This window comes from Scomber scombrus, chromosome 21 (assembly GCF_963691925.1).
Source record: "Scomber scombrus chromosome 21, fScoSco1.1, whole genome shotgun sequence".
Taxonomy (NCBI): domain Eukaryota; kingdom Metazoa; phylum Chordata; class Actinopteri; order Scombriformes; family Scombridae; genus Scomber; species Scomber scombrus.
Window position 1 is genome coordinate 9,628,413 of NC_084990.1, and position 21,050 is coordinate 9,649,462.

The window sequence follows — 21,050 nt, forward strand, 5'->3', positions numbered from 1 at the left end:
TTTTTTCCTGGGTGTTGCCTGCCTGCCTGCCCGGTTTACAACTTCGGAGTTTCACCGGGAAGAAGGTTAAGTCGGGAAATATCTGCGACGACAACATTTTTTAACTTTTCGGGAGCCAAATCGAGGCCCGTTCACTTTGCTAACCCTGTACTTTTTTAACTCACATTTGACCGGTTTTTTTTAGCCGCCGTTAGCCTGCGAAGCTAACCGAGACCGAGCTGTCCGATGCAGGCCATTAAGTGTGTGGTAGTCGGGGACGGGTAAGTTAAACTGTGCTTTTCTCCTCGTTTTGACCTCTAAAAATTACCCACTTAGCACAAATATGGCAACAGTTAAAGGCTAACCTGGTTGTTTTCGTTGACCCAGTTAGCAACAGTTGGCTAGCGGCTAACAAGCCTGTTATAAACATGCCAATATGAGCGACAGCTGGTGTTGTTCCTGCTCTCCGGTCCAGCTGGGTCACTCACACATTTAGCACACATGACGCAGGCTGCCATGTCGACACCATAGACTGTATATAAGACCTATACACCTATAGACAAGCCTTTCAATGCTCATGTCTGTTTCATGTACCACACAAACTTTTGGCTTTGGGACAACTTATCCATTTGATATCCACCCACTGAAAACGACCATGACTGTAGTCACAAGTGTAGCTAAAGTTGTAACTTAAAAAAAACCCTCAAATTATTTAGTTTTAGTAACAATACTAAAACACCCACATAATCCAGTTCAATAGGACAGAGTGTCATGGACAAAATCTAATATTCAGGGTTTTTTTTTTTTTAAACTAAATACGTCATTTATATTGTAGAATAAGTATTAGAGCTTTTACAGAATGCAGAATGAGATTTTTGATAAGTGATAATCTGTAATGTGGATATCATGACTAAGTGAGTAAGTAACAGTCTAGTAAGTTCAGAAAATTACATAATTTTACTGTAATGCAGCCTTTAAAACAGGTAAAGCATGCATGTCCTATTTCCACATCCAAAACTAAAGAGAAAAGAAATAGACAAATACACATAAAGGCTAAGGGGTGGTTACAAGTGTAACATATATATATGTATATGTTCAAGTTGCTTGTTTGACACAGTCCAAAAGACATTTAGTTACTACATATTTTGTATAATACATTTCTTGTTCTCTTTCTTTTATTATTTAAGATTACTTAGTTGTGTGTACTTTTGACTGTTGTCAAGGCAAATTCCTTGTATGTGCAAATCTACTTGGCAATAAATCTAATTCCGATAAGACAAACAAAAATGCCAAATCGTCACATTGAAGAACCTGGAACAAGTCAATCTTTAGCATTTATGCTGGAAAAACGACCGAAACAATCAATGAATGATCAAAGCGGACTATTTTCTGTCAGCTGTTTGACCGATCATCTAATAGTTTTAGCTACAGTTACATGCGTGTTAAGCAACAGAGTGATATCTTCAGTTCTCACATATCAAACAATGTAAAAATCGACAAGCAAATAGAAGAGAAAAAAAAGAGAAATTAATATTGCAAACAAATTGCATAAAATATCTGTGAAAACAGTCACTGCTGAGTCAGAATAAACCTGTTCTAACTAACTTGTTAATCTATTAGGCAAGACAAGGTGAATATATCATACAAAAGGGATGCAGCTAATGATTATTTTCATTAATGATTAATCTGTTGATTATTATCTTGATTAATCAATTAGTTGTTTGGTCTATAAAATGTCAGAAAATAGTGAAACATGTCAATTACTGTTTCCCAAAGCCCAAGACAGATAAAATGTCTTGTTTTGGCCTGATCAACAGTCCACAAACCAAAAATATTCACTGTCAAATTCAAGAAGCTGGAACTGGAGAAATTTAGCATTTTTCTTAAAAACTGACTTAATTTCCTGTCAATTTATTAATTGTTACAGCCCTAAAAAGTATAAAAACTCCTTCTTGTTGCCTTTATTTCACTGAGCAATTCACTGCAGTTCTTGAAATAATGAGTGAGTTCAGATAAAGCAGCAATCTGAAGTTCTCATTGTACTTTCTTTGTCAATCTCTCCTCCTCTCCCTCCCTGCCCTCCTTTCTCCTCTCAGGGCGGTGGGTAAAACATGCCTGCTCATCAGCTACACTACCAATGCCTTCCCTGGAGAGTATATCCCCACAGTGTAAGTAACACACACATTAACACCCATCATGAGCAGCCACGGTGTGGAGATGGAAATTTGGCAAAGTTTAGGTGACGAAGCTACCAGAGTTTGATGAGAAATACTTCAACATCATTTTGGTTTAATTTGGAACTTAATGTCCACTTCCCTCCCTTCAGCTTCGACAACTACTCTGCCAATGTGATGGTTGATGGGAAACCAGTGAACCTGGGCCTGTGGGATACAGCAGGACAGGAGGACTACGACAGACTGAGACCACTGTCCTACCCACAGACAGTATGTATACATCTATAAACAACTACACAATGTTAGCTTCACTTTGCCAGCATTGATTTGGGGTCATTCACTGGTCCGTAATGCTTCAGACAGACTCTGTGCACTCAGCAGAGTAGAGCCTTGTATCCATAGTACCTATATACACTGTCTGGAGGACGACTGGAGGAAGTGAAAGGCAGCTCTTGTTTGCTCCCTTTTGTCCTCGCAACAAACTGGCCTCTGTGTCGCAGGGAGCTGAAAATGGGAGTCAGTTAGTAGTTAACAGGTCTAGTCCAGATTTTTCTAGATTTGTGGATCCTCATGTCTGAAAGTTTGGAGTCTATTAAGTCAATAATGTATGTTTGGTGTTTTAGATTAGTTTCTGGATATTGTTGCCTCAGTTGGTAACAGACACATCTACGTATTGCTGATGAAGTTACACATGTTGAATTTAAGTTTTTATTTTGTGATGTTGCTGTCTTGCTAACAGTGTCGTTTTCCCTTCACAGGATGTCTTCCTGATTTGCTTTTCACTAGTCAGTCCAGCCTCTTTTGAAAACGTCCGTGCCAAGGTGAGAACAGCCCGCTCCAATAATGGTTGTATTAGGTTTATATATTTAAAGAATGTTTAAAGGGACGCTTGCAAGGTTTAAAAATGAACAAATCAATTGCGCAATTCACTCACTGAACTTTACTATTAGTTCTTAACAAAATGTTGACACTTCTTTGGATTCAATTAATGGATTGATGTGGATTATTTTGGTAAAGTAACAGGAATATGTCTCAGTGGACATTTGTGTCTTCTTGCTGCCGTTGAGTTTCTCTGACTCTGTCCTCTGACCTCACCCAGTGGTACCCGGAAGTGAGACACCACTGCCCCAACACGCCCATCATCCTGGTGGGCACCAAGCTGGACCTGAGAGACGACAAGGACACCATCGAAAAGCTCAAGGAGAAGAAACTTTCCCCCATCATCTACCCCCAGGGCCTGGCCATGGCTAAAGAAATAAGTCAGTATTAGCTTTCTACATACACAGATTCAAATTTAGAATCGTAATACTGTCTGTTGAAGTTTCAAATTGAAAGAGAGCGGTGCTTTTGGTAGTTTCCTAAAACCATAAAGAAATGATGTTGAGGCCTTTGTCTTATCTGTTTCTCCTCTCCTCTGCCCACCAGGTGCAGTGAAGTATCTGGAGTGCTCAGCTCTGACGCAGCGCGGCCTTAAGACAGTGTTTGACGAAGCCATCAGGGCGGTCTTGTGCCCCCCACCCATCAAAAAGAGGAAGAGGAAGTGCGTAGTATTGTAATGGGGAACCAGTGAAGTGAAAAAATACAGTTGCAGTCAGAACTCACCGACTCGGAGGGAAGAGGGTGTTGGCGGAGGTTCCACGAATATCAATTCACCCCCCTGTGTCCTTGCTTATATATATACGCTCCGGTAGATGAGACTCGTGTCTGAAAGAACTCGAAAGATTTAAGCAGGTTTAAGAAGGTTTTACTGTGAGATTTGGTTCCCGGCTGCTTACATCAGTCCAGTCCTTTCAGACACGACATGAATGAAGTGACTTTGCTAAGGCCTTGGTGAATGTGAGGGGGATTTGATTTATTTGGGTTTTAAGGAGTAATAGGGAGGATTTTACTAAGAAAACAAAAACACTCATGTCATTTTTCTCAGACGTCGTTCGAAGAAACACTACTTGAACGTGATTTTTATCATGAAGTTACCGTAGATATAACTCTAAAGAGAAGGACGTCCTGCGCTGCACTCTTTCCCCTACACATTAAGAGATTCCTGCTGCCTTGATGAAATTTTACTTAAAGAAAACATTTTTTTAGAACATCTAATTTCTCCTTTTATTTCATGGTCAGTCTCTTGTCAGCTGTGCTTGACGGACCATTTTGTTTACATGTGTCACCTGACCAGACTGACGTGTCGCCAAATCTCAGTCAACGGTCATCAATTTGTCGTGGCTCCACGAACACTAAAATGTTTCCTTTTTTTTTTTGCTTTAACTTGTACAAGATATCACCACGCAGTCATGAAGAACAGTTTAACCCCACTTTGAAGAACTTTAAATGACTTATAACGTATTGTAGCAGCTGCTAAGATAAATAATGATTATTTTCTACAGTGAACGAGCATTTAAAACAGTTTCTGTTAGATATTTTAACAGATAGTTCGCCTTGTTTTGTCCCTTAAAGCTTTTTAGACCACGACATCCCTGTGCCCATCGCTCTCATGTCACTACGTGTTAAGAGAACACACACAGTATTTCATGGCTGACTGTCGGGCATGTGAAGGTGCTGTGCAGACGGTTGAAGATTATCAGTCAGCAGAGGCTCCTTTTGTGAAGTTTAATTAACCTAATGGTTTTTGTTCGTCGCTTCCCTGGCCTGAGATGTGACTGTCGTGTCGTCAGCAACACATTTTTACTCTCCAGTGTTGTTGCTTGGTACACTCCATTTTTCTGTAGATTATACCAAACATTTCAAGTTCTTACTAAATTCTTCCTCAGAGAGTTCTTTGGATATTTAGGCTTTATTCATACGATGCTCACTTTGCTCTCATGATGGTGTGTAACCATGTCGTTTCGACCCAATTTACTACTGTGTTTCGAGTTAATGAGCCAGACTATAAACACTCAGAGTTTGCAACTGACTTTAATGTAGCTGTTGTACAATTTGACCTTCAACAGTAACTTTTCAGCAAATGCATTTTCATTTTTAAAAGAGCAGAGATCAAAATGCATGAATGCTTCAGGCAGCCACTGTAAGTCTTCATTTCAGTTTAATTTTATCAGTGTTTAATTGGCGCAGTGGAAGTGCACACATGGATTTACTTTCTTGCTAAATGTGGTTTCATTTTCACAGTGTAATGTGCTGATTTTTTAAAAAGTAAATAAATTCATTGAAAATGCTTTTTTGTATTTAATGTCTTCTGTTTATAGTCAAAATAGTGAAAAATGCCCATCACACTTTCCTGTGAGCACATCGAGATGTCTTCAAATAATTGTTTAGGCTGACCAACAATCCAACATATAAAGATAAAAGATTTACAATGAGTTTAAAAAAGGGAGGAATATATACTCATGTTTGAGAAGCTGGAGTCAGCAAGTGCTTTGCATGTAGCCATGTTAGCTGTGAGCTCAGTATGTCAGTTTGTTAGCACATTGTATGGTCCAGATCAAAATAAATATGACAACTATCAGATGGATTGCCATTAAATTTGATAAATATAATGATGGTCCCCAGAGAATGATTCTTAATGACTTTGATGTTCCTCAGATTTTCATTTAGTGCCACCAGGAGGTCAAAGATTGTCCAATACATCAGTTTATTCCAAATACTAGCAAAACTTAAGACACTGACATTTATTCTTACGTTATACATACTAGTGTTTTATGCCAGTTGGCGAATGTTAACATGACAACACACTAAACCAAAATGGTAAATATATTAAGACTTGCAAAAGCATATAAGGCACTGTCATTGTGAGCATGTTAGCTTTTATTTCAAGTTCAATAGACTGTCAACTTTAAGTCCCTTTTTAAAAAACTGCTTCAACAAATCAATTATCAAAGTTCTCAAAAAACTAAAAAACCTGAGATTATTTTAATTTCTGATTAATCTGAGTTATTTTCTTAATTGATTAATGGCTTGGTCTATAAAAGAGTAAAAAAAAATGCCCATCATAATTTTCAGTGTTCAAATCACTGTTATGTAAGACACAAAAAAAAATTCAATGAATTGTTGCAGTTCTAAACTTAACTAGGAAATTTGGAGTGAAATGTATTATTTGCCATCCCTTGTGATATTGTCTTGATCTTGATCCAGCTTGGTCATGGTCATGGTTTGCTGGCTTTGGCTTTCCATTGATCAAATACCAGCTGAGCAGACACTGCATCTTCAACTCCCATTCCTGTTAATGTAAGAAAAAAAGTTTTAAAGTTAAATAAAATATCAAATTGGAAAAATAAAGCACATTTCACAATAAGGACGACATCAGGTATGGCTTACCGAGGGACTTGAACACAGTGGTTTTCTCTCTGTGTGCAGGTTTTGTCCCGTTAACAACATCTCCAAGCTCTGCAAACACCTCCGCCTGAAAACAAACGAACCCACAGTCACACTTTACGCACACACATATATTCCGCAAAGGGAGCCAAGAACATACGCCTCAGTTATCTTATCACGTCAGTTAGAAAGCACAATGACGGACTGACCCCAGAGAGGATGACGTCACCCGACTCGGCCATTGCTCCCTCCCTGCTGTCAGTGTACACCACCGCCTCCTTCATCAATGAGTCGTCCAGCTCTCGCCAGTTTGGCCTGCAGGCTCCCACAGCTGCTCAGCAACAGAAGACAAACACAGAGTTGTTACAAAGTGCTATAATTCAACCCAAAGCTCTCTTTTGAGTGTTAAATATGCACCTAAATTGTGCACATTTTGCAGAGATGTTAAAATCTCACATATTTCCTCTTTAATTGTGTATGTGTGTGTACATTTTTTTAACTCACCTGCCACATGGGCTCCCGGTTTGACCCACTGACCAAAGAGCACAGGCTCCGTTGCTCTGGTTACTGTCACTATAGCGTCCGCTCCCCTCACCGCCTCCTCCACTGAGCCGCACACCATCACAGGGCCACTAACAGACTGGCTAAACTTCTCCGCGCTCTGTTTTCTGTTGCTCCACACACGTACCTGTGGTGAAGAGCCAGGAGAAGTATGACAGTGTATAACCAAGAAAACATTAAACAATATAAACAGTCACCAAAAAATATGGGACAGACAGGAGAGCACAAAAAGGACAATACTGCTTTAGAAAAGGTTTGGCTACATTTCAGGTTTAAGATTCAGATACATAAATACAGTGTCTGTCCCTCCAGACTCTCTCATTTTGTGGTTAGTAATAATTGTAAATATGTTTATCATTAGATGTACTAGATTATTTTTTTGAAAAATTGGCGAACTGTTAAGGAGCACTTTTTGACAGCCAGATGGGTTATAGTTTTGTTTTATTTGCATGAGTCACACACTTTACTCATCCACACATTGCATTCATTACTGACTAAGCTGACTAACATTATTATATTTTATATTAAGTTGACTGCAAATGTCATTTTAGAAGCTTTATTCATATGTCATTCTATTTTTTGTCACTGACTGAGCCAGTTTGTGACACCATATCAGAGAGGTCTGGTACACTGCTAAAACCTCTACTTTTACAATCCTTTTTTTCTATCTGAACTTTGGTACACTTGGAGACGAGACGTGTGATGAATCATATTCTAGTAGGTTTACTGTATAAAAGTGTTTTTCCCATTACAAAATTGTGTATTCAGTATCCTATTTTTAGACTAATACATGTGGTAATCGATGCTTACACATTCCATTCACTGGTTCAAGTGTATTCAAATGAAACCATTGACCGTGGTTCTGTGTGATGTTTACATAAGAAGTTACTAAAGTATTAAACAGAGGGAGATAAAATCAGGCAGTAAGAGGCTCATAAGTGATACTGCAGAAAGGGATTAGGCAGAAGAGGGACTTGAAGTGGGACAGCTATGTTTCTGTGTGTGTGTGTGTGTGTGTGTGTGTGTGTGTGTGTGTGTGTGTGTGTGTGTGTGTGTGTGTGTGTGTGTGTGTGTGTGTGTGTTTTGTGTCAAATAGGCTTCTGTTCAGACTTTGCTTTTTTTTACCGTACCTCTTTAAAAGAAAAGATTTCAGTGAAGACATTGTAATGACTCAGCGCCTGGTGGCCTGCACCCAGGATGGCCAGAACTTCTGCTCCAGGAGGCATCAACATCTGGGTTAACACACACCAGGACAGAAGTGTCATAGTTAGAACAGAAAAACAGTGAATAGATGTTTAAATGTGACACACGGTTACCAATGACTACCTTAGCAGAGATGGCCGAGACTGCAGCTGTCCTCATGGCTGTGATGACGTCTCCATCCATGACCTGCAGATTGTTACAGCATTGGGATCTGAATGTGAATTTGAACAGGTCTTAAGTCATGCATGCATCTGTTGTACTCACAGCCTTGACATTCCCATACTCTGGGTCCAGCAGCAGCACTGTGGCTTGAGTGGCTGGCAAAGTTGAACCATCCTCCCTCTTGTAGAAACACACCAGCTTTGAGCACAGGACTCCATCATTCTCCATGTATGTAGGCATCACTCCCAGGAACCTGCAAACAAAGTGAGTTCGCGTAATGATATTGTTAATGTGTTTTCTTCTGACCACACTTGGAGTCTCAGTGCAGCCAGGCCTACCCGCTGTGTTTCTGCAGGGGCACGGTGGTGCGCACAGGCTGGATCACCTCCGCGCTGTCCCGTTTTGAGAATTTCCCCAAAGCGACCTCCAGACGCGGGATCAGCTCCTTGTAACGCAACAGCTGCTTCACTTCATGCTCCCATATGATGACTGGAGGTCCGGCCATGTTTCCAAAAGAAAGACGAGACTTATGAATGGTGGTGAACAGCCTACTCGGTCCAAAGTTCGAGGCGCTGCCTGCAGTGGTGCTGCGTTCAAGAGCCGCACTGTTTGACCCGATAGTTTGTAACTAAGTTAAATTCTTGAAGGTGAAACAGCATAACTTGGAAAAACTCAAGTACCTCAAAATTACAGTAGTCTAGTGAATGAAGTTACTTATTTTTCAGCTTTGTTGTACTTATTGAGATATGAAGATCAGATTTCATGTGTAGGCTGATTAGATAATCACGTGACCTTAAATCACCCAGTATTTTAATATTTTCAAAAAATTAAAAGGAGGAAGTCAAAAGTTACAAAATCCACATTGGAATAAGGTCTTATGAAATGTTATAACAAATAGTGGCTATAGGCACTACAACCAAGGCTGATAGGCACTGACGCACACCGTCTCGCTGCACAAATCATGTCAAGCCCATGTTATGCACCCTGGCCTTTAAAATCCACCTTAATTATTTTGAGCTTGCAATCATCCTGACATGTCAGATCACACACCTGTTGGTAAAAAGCTGAATAACTAGTTGAGCTGAGGAGGAAGCAGGCTCAGGTGCCTGATCAGTTCAATAAACCCAGTGTTAAAATATTGCTGCACTCACAAATCACAAGACAAGGATACACCTGCTTTAACAGGAATGCTGCTTACACACTGATGCTTCAGTATTAATAATATAATACTATCATACATAATGATATATCAGTTAGAGAAATCAAACCACTACTTTTACCGCAATACTTTCATTAAATCAAGCTCATAATACTTACTTTAGTAGTATTTTTCATGTAGGACTTTTACTTTATTTGTATTTTTACATTGATGTCTAGGTACATCCAGGATGAGTACTTCTTCTACCTTTGCTTAACAGCAGAGGTAGAGGTTTGGATATGAGACACTGTTTCACCTCAGGTCAGAATAAAATCTCAGCAGCTGTCAGGCTGTTAGAGCTGCACTGAAAAGTTAATTGCATATAATGTGTAATCTCAGTTTGAATTTAAAATCAGTATGAAGCTTCAGACACATAAGAACAATGAATAATTATATCCATTGCTCATGATGATGATGCAGAGTGAATATTCTTATAATGTTTTCATGTCATATTGGAGATTATATGTTCATATTTTGGAGTCAGGAGGATTGTGCTGCTCCTGCAGAGTTGAAACCATATACTGTGTGAAAAATGAAATGTAGTCTGCAGTCAGATTCCACTACTTTATCATCCATTAAGGAACCCAAAGTCTGGCAAATAATAAATTCATGGACTATGCTGAATAAAACAGTGCTAACTTATTAACCTTTTCCCACTCTGACTCAGTTTCTGTCACTGCTGTCTTTTTTAAAGAAAAACCTTCAGTCCACATACCCATACATTAGTGTTTCTGCCTCCAATGGATTCAACAGGAGGCTCTGACTACCTGTTGCCATGGTGAATTGTGATATTAGAGTCACCATGCTTAACTCTGAGTAGCTGCACTGGAGCCCAAAACTCAATTTTCTATCTCAGAATTTTATCATTTCTGGGTTTGGTTCAGTTTGTTAAACCTGGTTTCTGAAATAGAGCAACTCTTGCTGGTGAAGTCAGCTGATTGACCAGCAACGAAGACTATCTCTGCAACACATTACCTGTCCTTGGGATAAAATTATAATAACCATCTTTGTGCGCACATGTTTTATAGTTAAAGGCTGACTACACAATCTGGATGAGAACTACTATGAAACAAGATACCAAATTTTAAATAAAAAATGTTTTATTATGAATCAGGTGATGCCATGGCAAACTGATACACTGAAGTGGACTCACTGTCCTAAAAAATAAAAAAAGATACATTTCCTTGTAATGCACAACAAATGTTTCTAATCAAACATTATTCATGCTCTGGAATTTGTCTTCATCTTTCTTCAAAGAAGACATTGCCACAACAGTGCAACAAAACAAAAAAAATTACACGAGCAGTCTCTCAATAGCCATTTGGACAGACTGGATCTGCGGTTTGAGTTGAGATCCCTCCTTTATAGTAACTGAGGTAGCGATGACGGGGCGAGACACCCCACAGGCCCTGCCCAGGGCCTGCTTGGAGCGGACAAACACGTATGGGACGTTCTTGTCCTCGCAGAGCAATGGCAGGTGGAGGATAATCTCCAGTGGTTCAGCATCAGCAGCCATCACAATAAACTCAGAGATGCCTCTGTTCAGGGTTTTTGTAGCTGGGGGAAGAATTAGAGAAGTATAAGTACAATATATTTACAGTTCAAAGATCTTTTTAGCAGCTTTAGACAGACTGTCCAGTGACTGTAGAAGTGACTGAGACACAACAGCTTTTAGTCTCTGAACCAACACAGGATGTATGTTGTTGCTCTGCACTATTATATTGTGTAGATACTTTTAGTTTGACTCTATATACACAAACTACAATAAACTTTGTTTTGCAGTTTGTTGACTTTTGAGCAAAATGACAATACAATTTACAGCTGAAAAATAAATGTGATTCTTCGCTCATCAATACTGCAAACATTTGCTGCTTAACCCAGCATTGATATAGGATTATAATTTCAGTATTTAATTTAGATTTTTAGGCTATTGGTGATACAACACAAACATTGCAAAGACAAAATATGTAATTTAGGCATCAGCAGTGATATCGCCATATAATAACAAAAAAGATTAGGTGAGAGTGATCATGTGTTGCTGCTTTAAGGTACTTTTCCAGGTCTTTTAAATTCACACGTGAGAAGCCCAGCTGTGTCTGAAGAGGTGTTAAACCTGAAGAGACCACGTTTCACAGCCCTGTAATATCCCACTGCCTCAGAGTGGGTGAATGATACTGATTGGTAATTTTAAGTGAACTCACTGACTAATTACATTATAGTTCAAACAGATATTTATGTCTCCTCACCTTCATTAGCTCCTTTCCTGAGCTGCTTGTAGTTTGAAGCTTGCTGCACCAGGTCCAGGATGGTTTTGGTCAGCGTGGCGTCGGCCAGCGGGTAGGCCTTAGGGTTCACTGGAGCTTCAGTCTGCAAGAAAACAAAATAGAACAACGGTGACCACATGAAAACACAAGCCCTGTATAACATAAACAGCGACAAGGATCTTAAATTAAGTTTAAAGTCAAATTTCCCTCGACAGTCTAGTTTCTTCAACTTGTCAGCTAACAGTTAGCTTGTTGGTTCATTCACGCCACAACACTCACCATTGTGAATTAAAGTTGTTTTTCTAGTATTCCGGCCCTCTCGGCGAAATGCTTCACGGAGGACTATTTTTTGTCTCCTCGATATAAAAGGAAGAACAAGACGCGGGATAATTTTGCTTTTAGTTCAGTCACGTTAGCTACAAACTCGAGGAGCTGTGTCGCATGCAGCAGGTCCAAAACGTTTGTGGTACGGTAGTTTCCTTTTCCTAGGATAGCCATGTCTTAGCCTCCCTTCTTTACCTATGATTGGCTAGTAGTTGTTGTCTTCGTTGGTTGGGTTGGTTAGATTGAGGTATGAGGAGTGTGATTGGTTACGATCAGGGCAAGCCAATCAGAGGCAGAGTAGGGCGATTGATGACTTCGCCATCCTAGGACAAAAAATCATTCCGCACGTGTGCGATGATGCACATGCGCACTGGCAACAACCGCTAAAAAAAAAGAAAGAAGAAAAGGACAGGAAATGCTTTTTTTTGTTGCCCTTTCCTGTTTCTTTTCAATATGTTTTACATTTTGATATTATTTAATTAATAATGCAATCAGGGTTTAAACTTTGTCCAAGTAAACATCTAATATGACAACTGTAATGTTAAAAGCAATAATAATAGTATTATTTATTTATTAAAATGTGTATTGTATTAATGTTTTCAGGTTTTCAGTTTTATTTATTGCAAATGTTAACTTATCATATCATTTTTATTCTACTTTATATAAGACTTGTATACATGTCCACTCTTGGAAAAAACACTCACTAACAGTTTTGACAGCCTCCTTATTAGTGAAAATTTGAATGGTCCGTAGGTGCTATTCATATTCTATATGAAAAATGACTGACAGACCTTTAGTGTATAACATTGCCAGAGAAATGAAGCAAGAGCAAAATATGTTCATATTATTCTTAAATCTTTTAAGAAAATCTGATTGCTGATGCGTTATTTGTGAGGCAACAACCAAAACTTCTGCGACAATATCACTAACAAAATTATTCCTGTATAGGTAGTGACATTTTGTGTAGAAATACACTCTTGTTGTAAAAAGGAACACACAGGTCTATTATTATTTTTGAATGCTACAAAACAGTTTTAATCACAAGGAGTGTCCACATGGTGATGTAATGAGATATCAGTGGGATAAGAAACACTTTTGTTTAGAGCCACAGAACCATTAGACACTGTTCTCAAGTTTCATTATTTCACCCTGTGGACGTAATTAGTTGACAGATTTTTAAAACCATTTTAAAGCATCTTAAAGTTGTTAAAGCTTTAAAATTCAAAATGATTTTGTTTTTTCTTCTCTTTATTGACATGTAAAACTACAATTTTCCCCTTCTACAGCGTGATCTGTACAAACTCATACACAACTAGAGGGAGTTACAGTTCATACCAATAGGCTATTTTAAACAAAACAGGTAGTCATGGTTTTTATAGTCTTTGGATTCGAAGAAAGTGGAATTGAATTAGCTACTAATGTTTGACCTCTTTTGTAAAAAAAAAAAAAAAAAAAGTAAGTTCTGCTTTTTACCTGTAAATTTGCTTTAATGTATATAATATATAGCCAACAGAAATAAAATATTATATAGCTGGTAATTCAATTCAGAGTTATCTTCTAGTATTTCAAACAGCTTCCAGAATAATATAGAACAAGACTGTTGATAAAGACACACATTATCCCTCACAAAAGTCTCACAACAGGGCAGAACCAAAACTGGTGAACAGCAGTCTCAGGAGAGCTACAATAAAATGTGCAACTGATATCAATATGTTTTCTACTTGTAAGCACCTACAGTAAATGTCTTCTCTGATATTCATTGAGAGATTGTTTGGCTACTGCCTCACTAATACTATACCTTATTAACCCTAACCTTAACCACAACCAGGTAGTTATTGTGCCTCAACCTAGAATAAAAACAAGAACATTTTGAAGCGGCCTTTGAGCATTAAGCACCATTTTATACTCGGTCTCATTTTATTGCGTCTCCGTGGCAACAGAGGGCGCCCGCTCATTGGCTCAGCGGTATTCGAGCGAGCAAAGGCCGCGCTGGGCATGCTGGGTAGGGCACTTTCAGGTCGGCCATATTTGCTTTACCGTCCTGGCTGAAGGAGAAGCAGACAGGAGATGAAGGGGATCCGGGGAATCAGTCAGCTTTCGGTAAGGATTTAGTTTTATGTATCCGACTGACCGTGTCGCTGTCTGTGTCTGTCTTTTTGTGGATGTCAGACGTTGTAAAGAAGCTGTAATGAGGCTGTCCGGTGAAGCCTGGTACGACAGCGCTCAATCAGCACTAAACCAGCTAGTTACATCATAAACTCCACACAGGTCGAGTTGTCACCTAAACTACTGTTAAACTCAATGTGCTTCAACTTAAATTAGCCAACAGTTAGTCATCTTAGAGGTGAAAGCTCGCTTCGTGTTTGTGTAACCTGATATGTTGAGCATCTCTGACTCAGCTGACCTAAAAAAACAACAACCCTCTATTCAAAAATATGCCTTTCTTTTCCTGGTCCTGCAGCTGGATGTTTGAACTTCACTGTGCAGAATGCATGAATGTGAAGTGTTTGACACTTTGGAGGAATGTTTCAAACATTTTAAACAAATGGGACAAAGAGAGAGGAGAATAATAACAGTAAAACATAGATAGTCTGTACCATGTCATACACTCATCACCCACACCTACCCTCCTCTCAGGCTCCTCTGGTCAAAACAATACAAAAATGCTAGTAACAAATAGCATACTAGCATACTGAGAATTCCTACCAATAACATAGAGACATGAGACACTTGAAGGCTGTTTTCACATTCATCTTCTGAAAATGGACACTTTGTCTGTGGTCGTTGAAAGTCAGATTTTAAGGGGTGTTATAAATATTTAGGATTTATGACATCAGAACTAGTTTTGAAGCCAATCCTGGTCCAAATATCAAATTACACAAGTGTGATTTGGACACTTGAAGCCTCCAGTGTACAGACTCAGAGAATAGACTTTACAATGAAGTGGGAGACATCTTGCGCTCAGCAGTTAGACTCAGGAAGTGGAAAAATGTGCATATGTGTACATTATGGGTGAGAAGGACTAGGTAGCATTTTAAGGATTTTAATGTGGTAATTATACTCTCTTATTTTTTTGTGAAAAAACCAAAGCAGACACACATTATTTTTTTAGTATTGTTCTCATGTCTTACTATATGTTTGGAGGGAAAATTTCCATTTTAAGTGTATTTGTCTAGTATTCAACTTAATCACATTATAGCATCTGGTGTTTGGGTTTTACAATATATAATAACAAAACAAGGTTCATTTAGTAGCTGTTTTGGAGTTTTCAATCACATTGCATGATCTTCCTCAAGAGGTGGAGTGTGCCCAGTTGTTATCGAACGGTAAATGTTAAAATTTCCATTTTTTTGAGCACCTCTCATCCTTCAAAGACAACTGTTGAAGAAGATGGTGAAATGACTGAATGCTCCAGAACATATACTAAATGGACCTTGTGATGAGGTAATTTAGTCAACCGTGTGACATCAGTTCAGGGCCAATAACTACTGATACATCTGTTTTCTGTATGTTTTCCTGCAATAAATAAAAATAAAAATTAGAAGACATATAGTATTTCAACAGCACTGGCAGTACAGAGCATCCAGCTACATTATATGTCAAAGAAGAAGGATGTCTAAACCGAATAAAAATATTTGATTTCTTAATGCATATGAGAAACATGCAGACAGAAAATATAACATCACTTAAAAATCTTTCATGCCCAGATTCCCCTTTCCTGAGTCAGCCAGCCAGCCAGCAACACATTAGTTGTAATGTCCCGCCTTTTCATCATGTTCTCTGTTTTCCCAGACGAGGCTTTACGCGGCCCAGGCTGCCCGTAAGGTGGAGTTCACCGGGGCTGCCGAACACGTAAAGTTTCAGCCGCAGGATGTGCAGGTCAGTGGTTGACTCTTTTTCTCTCCTCCACAGAGACGCTTCCATGCGGCAGCCAGATCAGGCCAGTCCCTTGCTCAGCCCCTGGCTGGCCTCAAGGTCTCTCCGGGGGCTGCCCACTCCCACCAGGATGTACATGTATGTTGCGGAGGAATGATGGTGGTTGTTCTGGGGACCTTTTGTGGGGTTGGCTGGGTCCAGATAATGTGGACAATAAAGATACTCATTGGTTTGCCTAAAGAAACCACTAGTTATGTCAAAAATACTGATAATATGTCTTTATAACTCATCTAACTGAATGTCCAAATTGTCTTAAGCTGTCTGAAGTATAAACTACAGCTTACGCTTCATGTTTTAACTGAATGTTTATATATACTTGATGTAATGATGAAACTGTCCTTCTTTCCAGGTGACCAAACTGCCCAGTGGACTGGTGATCGCCTCTCTGGAGAACTATTCCCCAACCTCCAAGATCGGAGTGTTTGTCAAGGCTGGCTGCCGTTATGAGACCCCTGACAACCTGGGGGTCACCCACCTCCTCCGACTAGCTTCCAGCCTGGTATGCTACATCGACAATCTGTCTTCATTCATCTGTTTGAGCTGTCTGTGCTCAAGAATGATAGAAAGAAATGTAGCTTCACCCGTTTGGATAGATACACCTAATATTTATGGCAACTTACAGAGGTTATAAAGGACAGACTTTGCATATTTAGCATTAATTTGTTGAACATTTGAACCATTTTTCATTTACACATTGAAAAACTGACTGCCAATGTTTTCAGTCTCTATAATTTTGGTGTATTTTTAGTTTGATATGTGGTTAAATAGCTGATAAAGCCCCAATTTTTATTATTTAAATAGCTATACAATAGTGCCAGAACATGCCTAATATATATTTGGAGTATAATTACAGCTTTCTGTGTGTGACTTGCATTTTTGCTTTTTCCAGACAACCAAAGGAGCCTCATCTCTCAAGATATGCCGTGGTGTTGAGGCAGTGGGAGGCAGCCTGAGGTCAGTAACATCCAACAACAGCTCTAACAAACCATTGAATACAACTTCAGCCTTTTCTCGATCAGTATTCTTATGTGGATATCTGCATGTTTGTGCCTCTGCAGCGTGACTTCATCCAGAGAGAACATGGTCTACACCGTCGACTGCTTGAGAGATGACATGTGAGTTATGATACCAGAGTCAGAAATGAACTGGGACCCCATGTAGTATTGCTTTTATTGATGTTGTATTTATTTATATAGGACGGAGGGAGTGGTTATGTATTTCAGGATGATGGCACAGTACACACATGTTTTTCTGACCCTTCGTTACTGATCTGCAGCGACACAGTGATGGAGTATTTGATCAACGTGACGACAGCCCAGGAGTTTCGGCCATGGGAGGTGTCTGACCTCACGCCCAGAGTGAAGGTTGACAAGGCCCAGGCTGCACAGAGCGCTCAGATAGGTGGGCCTTAACTTCTTTCACAGTTATGTAAATATTCACCTTGGTTGGACCTCTTTCCCAGCTTTGTCTGAGAGGAGGCCCACTGTCTCAGACTTTCAAAACCAGTGATCTAATTGTTGCTCGTATGCAAAGCAAATTTCATTAAGCCTGTTCATTTTATTTACTTCAGTGACAAGAACAGCTGGCATTAGACCGATGCACCAAACCCACTCACTATATCTACATAGTCTCCAGCATTAAAGGAGATATAATAATAATTTATTAATACAGAAGATATGAATTTTAGATTAATTTTCTTTCTCTCTTTTCCAGGTGTGATTGAAGGTCTGCATGAAGTTGCCTTTAAGCGTGGACTGTGCAACTCCCTGTACTGTCCAGATCACATGGTTGGCAACATCCAGTCTGACCATGTGAGCATTTTTTCTTTATTATTGGTTGACACTGATGTTGTTAATAAATATCCATTTAAACCCACTTCTCAATCTTTGTTTGTTTGTTTTTTCTCCAGCTGCACCACTTTGTCCAGAATAATTTCAAAAGTGCAAGAATGGCTCTTGTTGGACTTGGTAAGAGTCATTATGCTATCAGCACATACAGATATAATACTACAACAATATAATGTAAACCTGATGTGATTATATTTGGCTATTGAAGGAAATAGACATTCAAGTGTGATACAAAGAATTATAATAAATGACCAAAGAATTATGGAGGCCTTGACCTTTTTTCTTCTTTTTTTCCAGGTGTTGATCATACTGTGCTGACGCAAGTTGGAGAGCAGTTCCTCAACATCCGCGGTGGAGCGGGCACCACAGGGGCCAAAGCTCAGTTTCGTGGAGGTGAGCTGAGCAGAAACTGTAACAAACTGCATGTTGGACACACACCACTCATGTCTTCAACTTGGATTCATTTGGTTGATTTACTTTTTAAATTTAACTTTCAAGAAAATTCATGGGTGTAATTTATTCAAAAATAATAGCAGACCGTTATAATGAGTCCACATCAGGATTGCATGACTGGCTGTATTTACAATGATAGAGAACTCTACATTTTAAGATGTAATCATTTTACTGTCCCTAAAGGGAAGTTGTTTACACTGCAGTCAGACAAAACAGGAAACACAACATTTGTTTAACATTAAGAGAGCCAAGCCAGCAGATTTCTGTCAGACTTAGTCAGCGGTCTCAGACATCAAAGACGCTGCTGGCTTTTTTTTTTTGCACAGCATATTTGTGTTTTCCTCCAAAATGACAATTTATAGTATTATACTGCCCAAATATTTTAAAAGCCTCCTCTTTTTCTACACTCTGGCCATTTATTACACCTAAAATCAATACACATGTCCTTGGTTTTAGCTACACCCAAGAAAATGATACACCTGTTTTGTATCTCCAGGTGACCTTCGGCTGCTCAACACCGGCAGTCTGGTCCACTCAGCGGTGGTGAGCCAGTCAGCAGTGGCAGGTTCCGCCGAGGCTCTGGCCTTCGGTGTGCTGCAGCATTTACTGGGAACCGGCCCACATGTAAAGCGGGGATCCAGCAGCAGCAAACTGATGAAGGGTGTTTCCAAGGCAACTGTTGACCCCTTTGATGTGAGTGGTTGTCAATTTTTTGTGTTAAAACATGTAAAATAGTTCATTCATACAGCAGGGTTTTCTCTGGCTTGCAATATGTGTGTGTGTGTGTGTGGAGGGTGGGGTATCTTACATAGATCAAAATAACACAGGATAAGATCACATGTACTTAATTGTCAGTGTATGATAAATTTTAACCGCAACATCACCCATAAAAACATCTTTCTTCACAGGTCAGCGCTTTCAATGCAGGCTACTCCGACTCTGGTCTGTTTGGAGTCTACACCATTTCCCAGGCTGCAGCTGCTGGAGACGTGAGTTTCCCTAAGTCACGACAAACGTCTGTTTTATCAACGTAGCTGCAGTCATTAAAAAAAAAAAAAATCCCCATAAACTGTTATAAATCCATGCTTGTTTCTGTCCAGGTGATTAAGGCTGCTGTTGGCGAGGTGAAGGCTGTTGCCGGTGGTGCCGTCACAGCTGCTGACCTCACTCAGGCCAAGTAAGACACTCACACAGACAGAAACATTACCACGATACAACACATTTCATAATTTACTATTGAAATGATGGGTTAAAATTAAATGAACAGGGAACAATCCATGGTAGCACTGCCTTCATTTAATAAAGGATAGGTACACTGGTGTATTTACTTGCTGAGAAGAAGTGGGTGTATTAATCATGGCTGTTCTTAGGTTTGTGCAGGTCTGTAATAGCCGGGTAGGTACAGTGGATATAAACACTTAGCAGACTATGTGGGACTTAAGATGCATCTCATTCCTACTAATGGTGACTATAATCATCATCATCATCATCATCATAAATAAACTGAAACGTAATGAAATCCAAATGGTCTCAAACTGATTTAAAGTCCTTCATAAAACAGTTTCCTCTTGGTGCCTGTTGGTGGTGCCATTTTTTTTCTTATGCCACAAAGCCTTCCTATGTTCCTAAAGTGAAGTGGATAGTTGACACAATACACAGAAAAAGACAAATATAAGTGTACAATATTCATCATTCAACTTTTAATAATTTTTTTCCGAAGTTATACATTTTGAGCTGGTCTCTGTTTTCCCTGCAGGGCCCAGCTGAAGGCTCAGTTCCTGATGTCTCTGGAGACTTCCGAGGGTTTGCTGGAGGCCATGGGCACTCAGGCTCTGGCTGACGGATCCTACCGTACATCTGAGGAAATCTGCAAAGACATCGACAACGTCTCCTTATCCGACGTCGCCAGCGTAAGACAGCGCTCGGTTTTTGCATAACCGTATTTCTTCAGTTAGATAATAACTATACGATGGGCTGAATCTTTTCTTTATTTAACTTAATTGTCTTCCTCTTTATTTTCAGGCTGCCAAGAAATTTGTGTCTGGTAAGAAGGCCATGGCATCCAGCGGCAACCTCATTAAAACACCCTTCGTGGATGAGGTCTAAAGCCCCTCCCTCTCACCTTGTACTGTACCTAACTCTTGACGGCAAAGCAGAATTCATTTCCTCCACATTTTGACAAAAAGAGAAATAGAGCAGAGGTCACCATCACCTTTCTAATGCTGTTGTTGTGAGAGATACGTCATAACACCACTGGATATTTATAGGTGTTGGTACAGTATATTTTCAGGTGATGCCACCCTGGCGTGTCACTCTGTCCCTCTCCATTCGTTTTTGTCCACATTTTCTGTATAGCTGATGTAAAATAATAAATAAATTCTATCTACCAACCAGGCAGTTATTATTTATTGTGGTGTGAAATGTGTGATTTTTATTTTTAGCTCATTCTTGACCTTGGAAACAAGCAGCTGACAGAAGAATCACAACTCAAGGTCCACTTACTTGTTTGTTCTGGAGCTTTCCACTATGGCCCGACCGATACTGGATTTTAAGGGCTGACGCAGATACCAATATTAGGGAGCAAATAAATTCTGATATCTATATATATAGGCCGATAATGTTATATGCACAGAATCTGAACATAAACACATTTTTTTTGCAATGATCCCTCAAATGTGGTTATCAA

The 21,050-nt window shown here is 39.5% G+C and overlaps 4 protein-coding genes across 5 annotated transcripts; 2 read left to right on the top strand and 2 right to left on the bottom strand.

Annotated features, from left to right (window-relative positions):
- Window positions 1-5,319, top strand: LOC134003717 (ras-related C3 botulinum toxin substrate 1). The gene is made up of 6 exons (XM_062442989.1): window positions 1-260; window positions 2,076-2,147; window positions 2,306-2,423; window positions 2,912-2,974; window positions 3,253-3,412; window positions 3,579-5,319. The coding sequence occupies exons 1-6, from the start codon at window positions 226-228 to the stop codon at window positions 3,707-3,709; spliced, it is 579 nt and encodes a 192-aa protein (XP_062298973.1). The 5' UTR covers window positions 1-225; the 3' UTR covers window positions 3,710-5,319.
- A 398-nt stretch (window positions 5,320-5,717) lies between these two features.
- Window positions 5,718-8,902, bottom strand: crym (crystallin, mu). Its single transcript, XM_062442988.1, has 8 exons — window positions 8,681-8,902; window positions 8,445-8,595; window positions 8,304-8,366; window positions 8,108-8,209; window positions 6,921-7,104; window positions 6,626-6,747; window positions 6,420-6,504; window positions 5,718-6,321 (listed from the first exon to the last, which is right to left on the bottom strand). The coding sequence occupies exons 1-8, from the start codon at window positions 8,845-8,847 to the stop codon at window positions 6,248-6,250; spliced, it is 948 nt and encodes a 315-aa protein (XP_062298972.1). The 5' UTR covers window positions 8,848-8,902; the 3' UTR covers window positions 5,718-6,247.
- A 1,726-nt stretch (window positions 8,903-10,628) lies between these two features.
- On the bottom strand, window positions 10,629-12,265 carry snu13b (SNU13 homolog, small nuclear ribonucleoprotein b (U4/U6.U5)). Its single transcript, XM_062442990.1, has 3 exons — window positions 12,084-12,265; window positions 11,787-11,907; window positions 10,629-11,097 (listed from the first exon to the last, which is right to left on the bottom strand). Exons 1-3 carry the CDS (start codon window positions 12,084-12,086, stop codon window positions 10,835-10,837), a joined length of 387 nt encoding a protein of 128 aa, XP_062298974.1. The 5' UTR covers window positions 12,087-12,265; the 3' UTR covers window positions 10,629-10,834.
- Window positions 12,266-14,132: 1,867 nt separating this feature from the next.
- On the top strand, window positions 14,133-20,759 carry LOC134003719 (cytochrome b-c1 complex subunit 2, mitochondrial). 2 transcript variants are annotated; one of them, XM_062442991.1, is made up of 14 exons: window positions 14,133-14,228; window positions 16,041-16,142; window positions 16,414-16,563; window positions 16,954-17,018; window positions 17,123-17,179; window positions 17,341-17,465; window positions 17,778-17,875; window positions 17,974-18,031; window positions 18,209-18,304; window positions 18,861-19,057; window positions 19,273-19,353; window positions 19,465-19,541; window positions 20,121-20,274; window positions 20,387-20,759. In XM_062442991.1, exons 1-14 carry the CDS (start codon window positions 14,196-14,198, stop codon window positions 20,468-20,470), a joined length of 1,377 nt encoding a protein of 458 aa, XP_062298975.1. In that variant the 5' UTR covers window positions 14,133-14,195; the 3' UTR covers window positions 20,471-20,759. The 2 variants fall into 2 exon arrangements, with proteins under 2 accessions (XP_062298975.1, XP_062298976.1); XM_062442992.1 differs by lacking the exon at window positions 16,041-16,142 and adding an exon at window positions 15,921-16,007 and having other exon boundaries at window positions 14,136-14,228.
- The last annotated feature ends 291 nt before the right edge of the window (window positions 20,760-21,050 follow it).

What these genes read in the sequence shown, in the direction of transcription:
- snu13b (XM_062442990.1), bottom strand. An exon ending in CAGGAAAGGAGCTAATGAAG is followed by an intron (nt 11,098 to 11,786) that starts GTGAGGAGACAT and finishes TTCTTCCCCCAG; the next exon opens with CTACAAAAACCCTGAACAGA.
- LOC134003719 (XM_062442991.1), top strand. Translation starts at nt 14,196, where the DNA reads ATGAAGGGGATCCGGGGAATCAGTCAGCTTTCG. An exon ending in GGGGAATCAGTCAGCTTTCG is followed by an intron (nt 14,229 to 16,040) that starts GTAAGGATTTAG and finishes TCTCCTCCACAG; the next exon opens with AGACGCTTCCATGCGGCAGC. An exon ending in GACTGCTTGAGAGATGACAT is followed by an intron (nt 17,180 to 17,340) that starts GTGAGTTATGAT and finishes ACTGATCTGCAG; the next exon opens with CGACACAGTGATGGAGTATT.
- LOC134003717 (XM_062442989.1), top strand. Translation starts at nt 226, where the DNA reads ATGCAGGCCATTAAGTGTGTGGTAGTCGGGGACGG. An exon ending in TTGAAAACGTCCGTGCCAAG is followed by an intron (nt 2,975 to 3,252) that starts GTGAGAACAGCC and finishes GACCTCACCCAG; the next exon opens with TGGTACCCGGAAGTGAGACA. An exon ending in GGCCATGGCTAAAGAAATAA is followed by an intron (nt 3,413 to 3,578) that starts GTCAGTATTAGC and finishes TCTGCCCACCAG; the next exon opens with GTGCAGTGAAGTATCTGGAG.
- crym (XM_062442988.1), bottom strand. Translation starts at nt 8,847, where the DNA reads ATGGCCGGACCTCCAGTCATCATATGGGAGCATGAAGTGAAGCAGCTG. An exon ending in ACCGGGAGCCCATGTGGCAG is followed by an intron (nt 6,748 to 6,920) that starts GTGAGTTAAAAA and finishes GTTGCTGAGCAG; the next exon opens with CTGTGGGAGCCTGCAGGCCA. An exon ending in CACTGTGTTCAAGTCCCTCG is followed by an intron (nt 6,322 to 6,419) that starts GTAAGCCATACC and finishes TTACATTAACAG; the next exon opens with GAATGGGAGTTGAAGATGCA.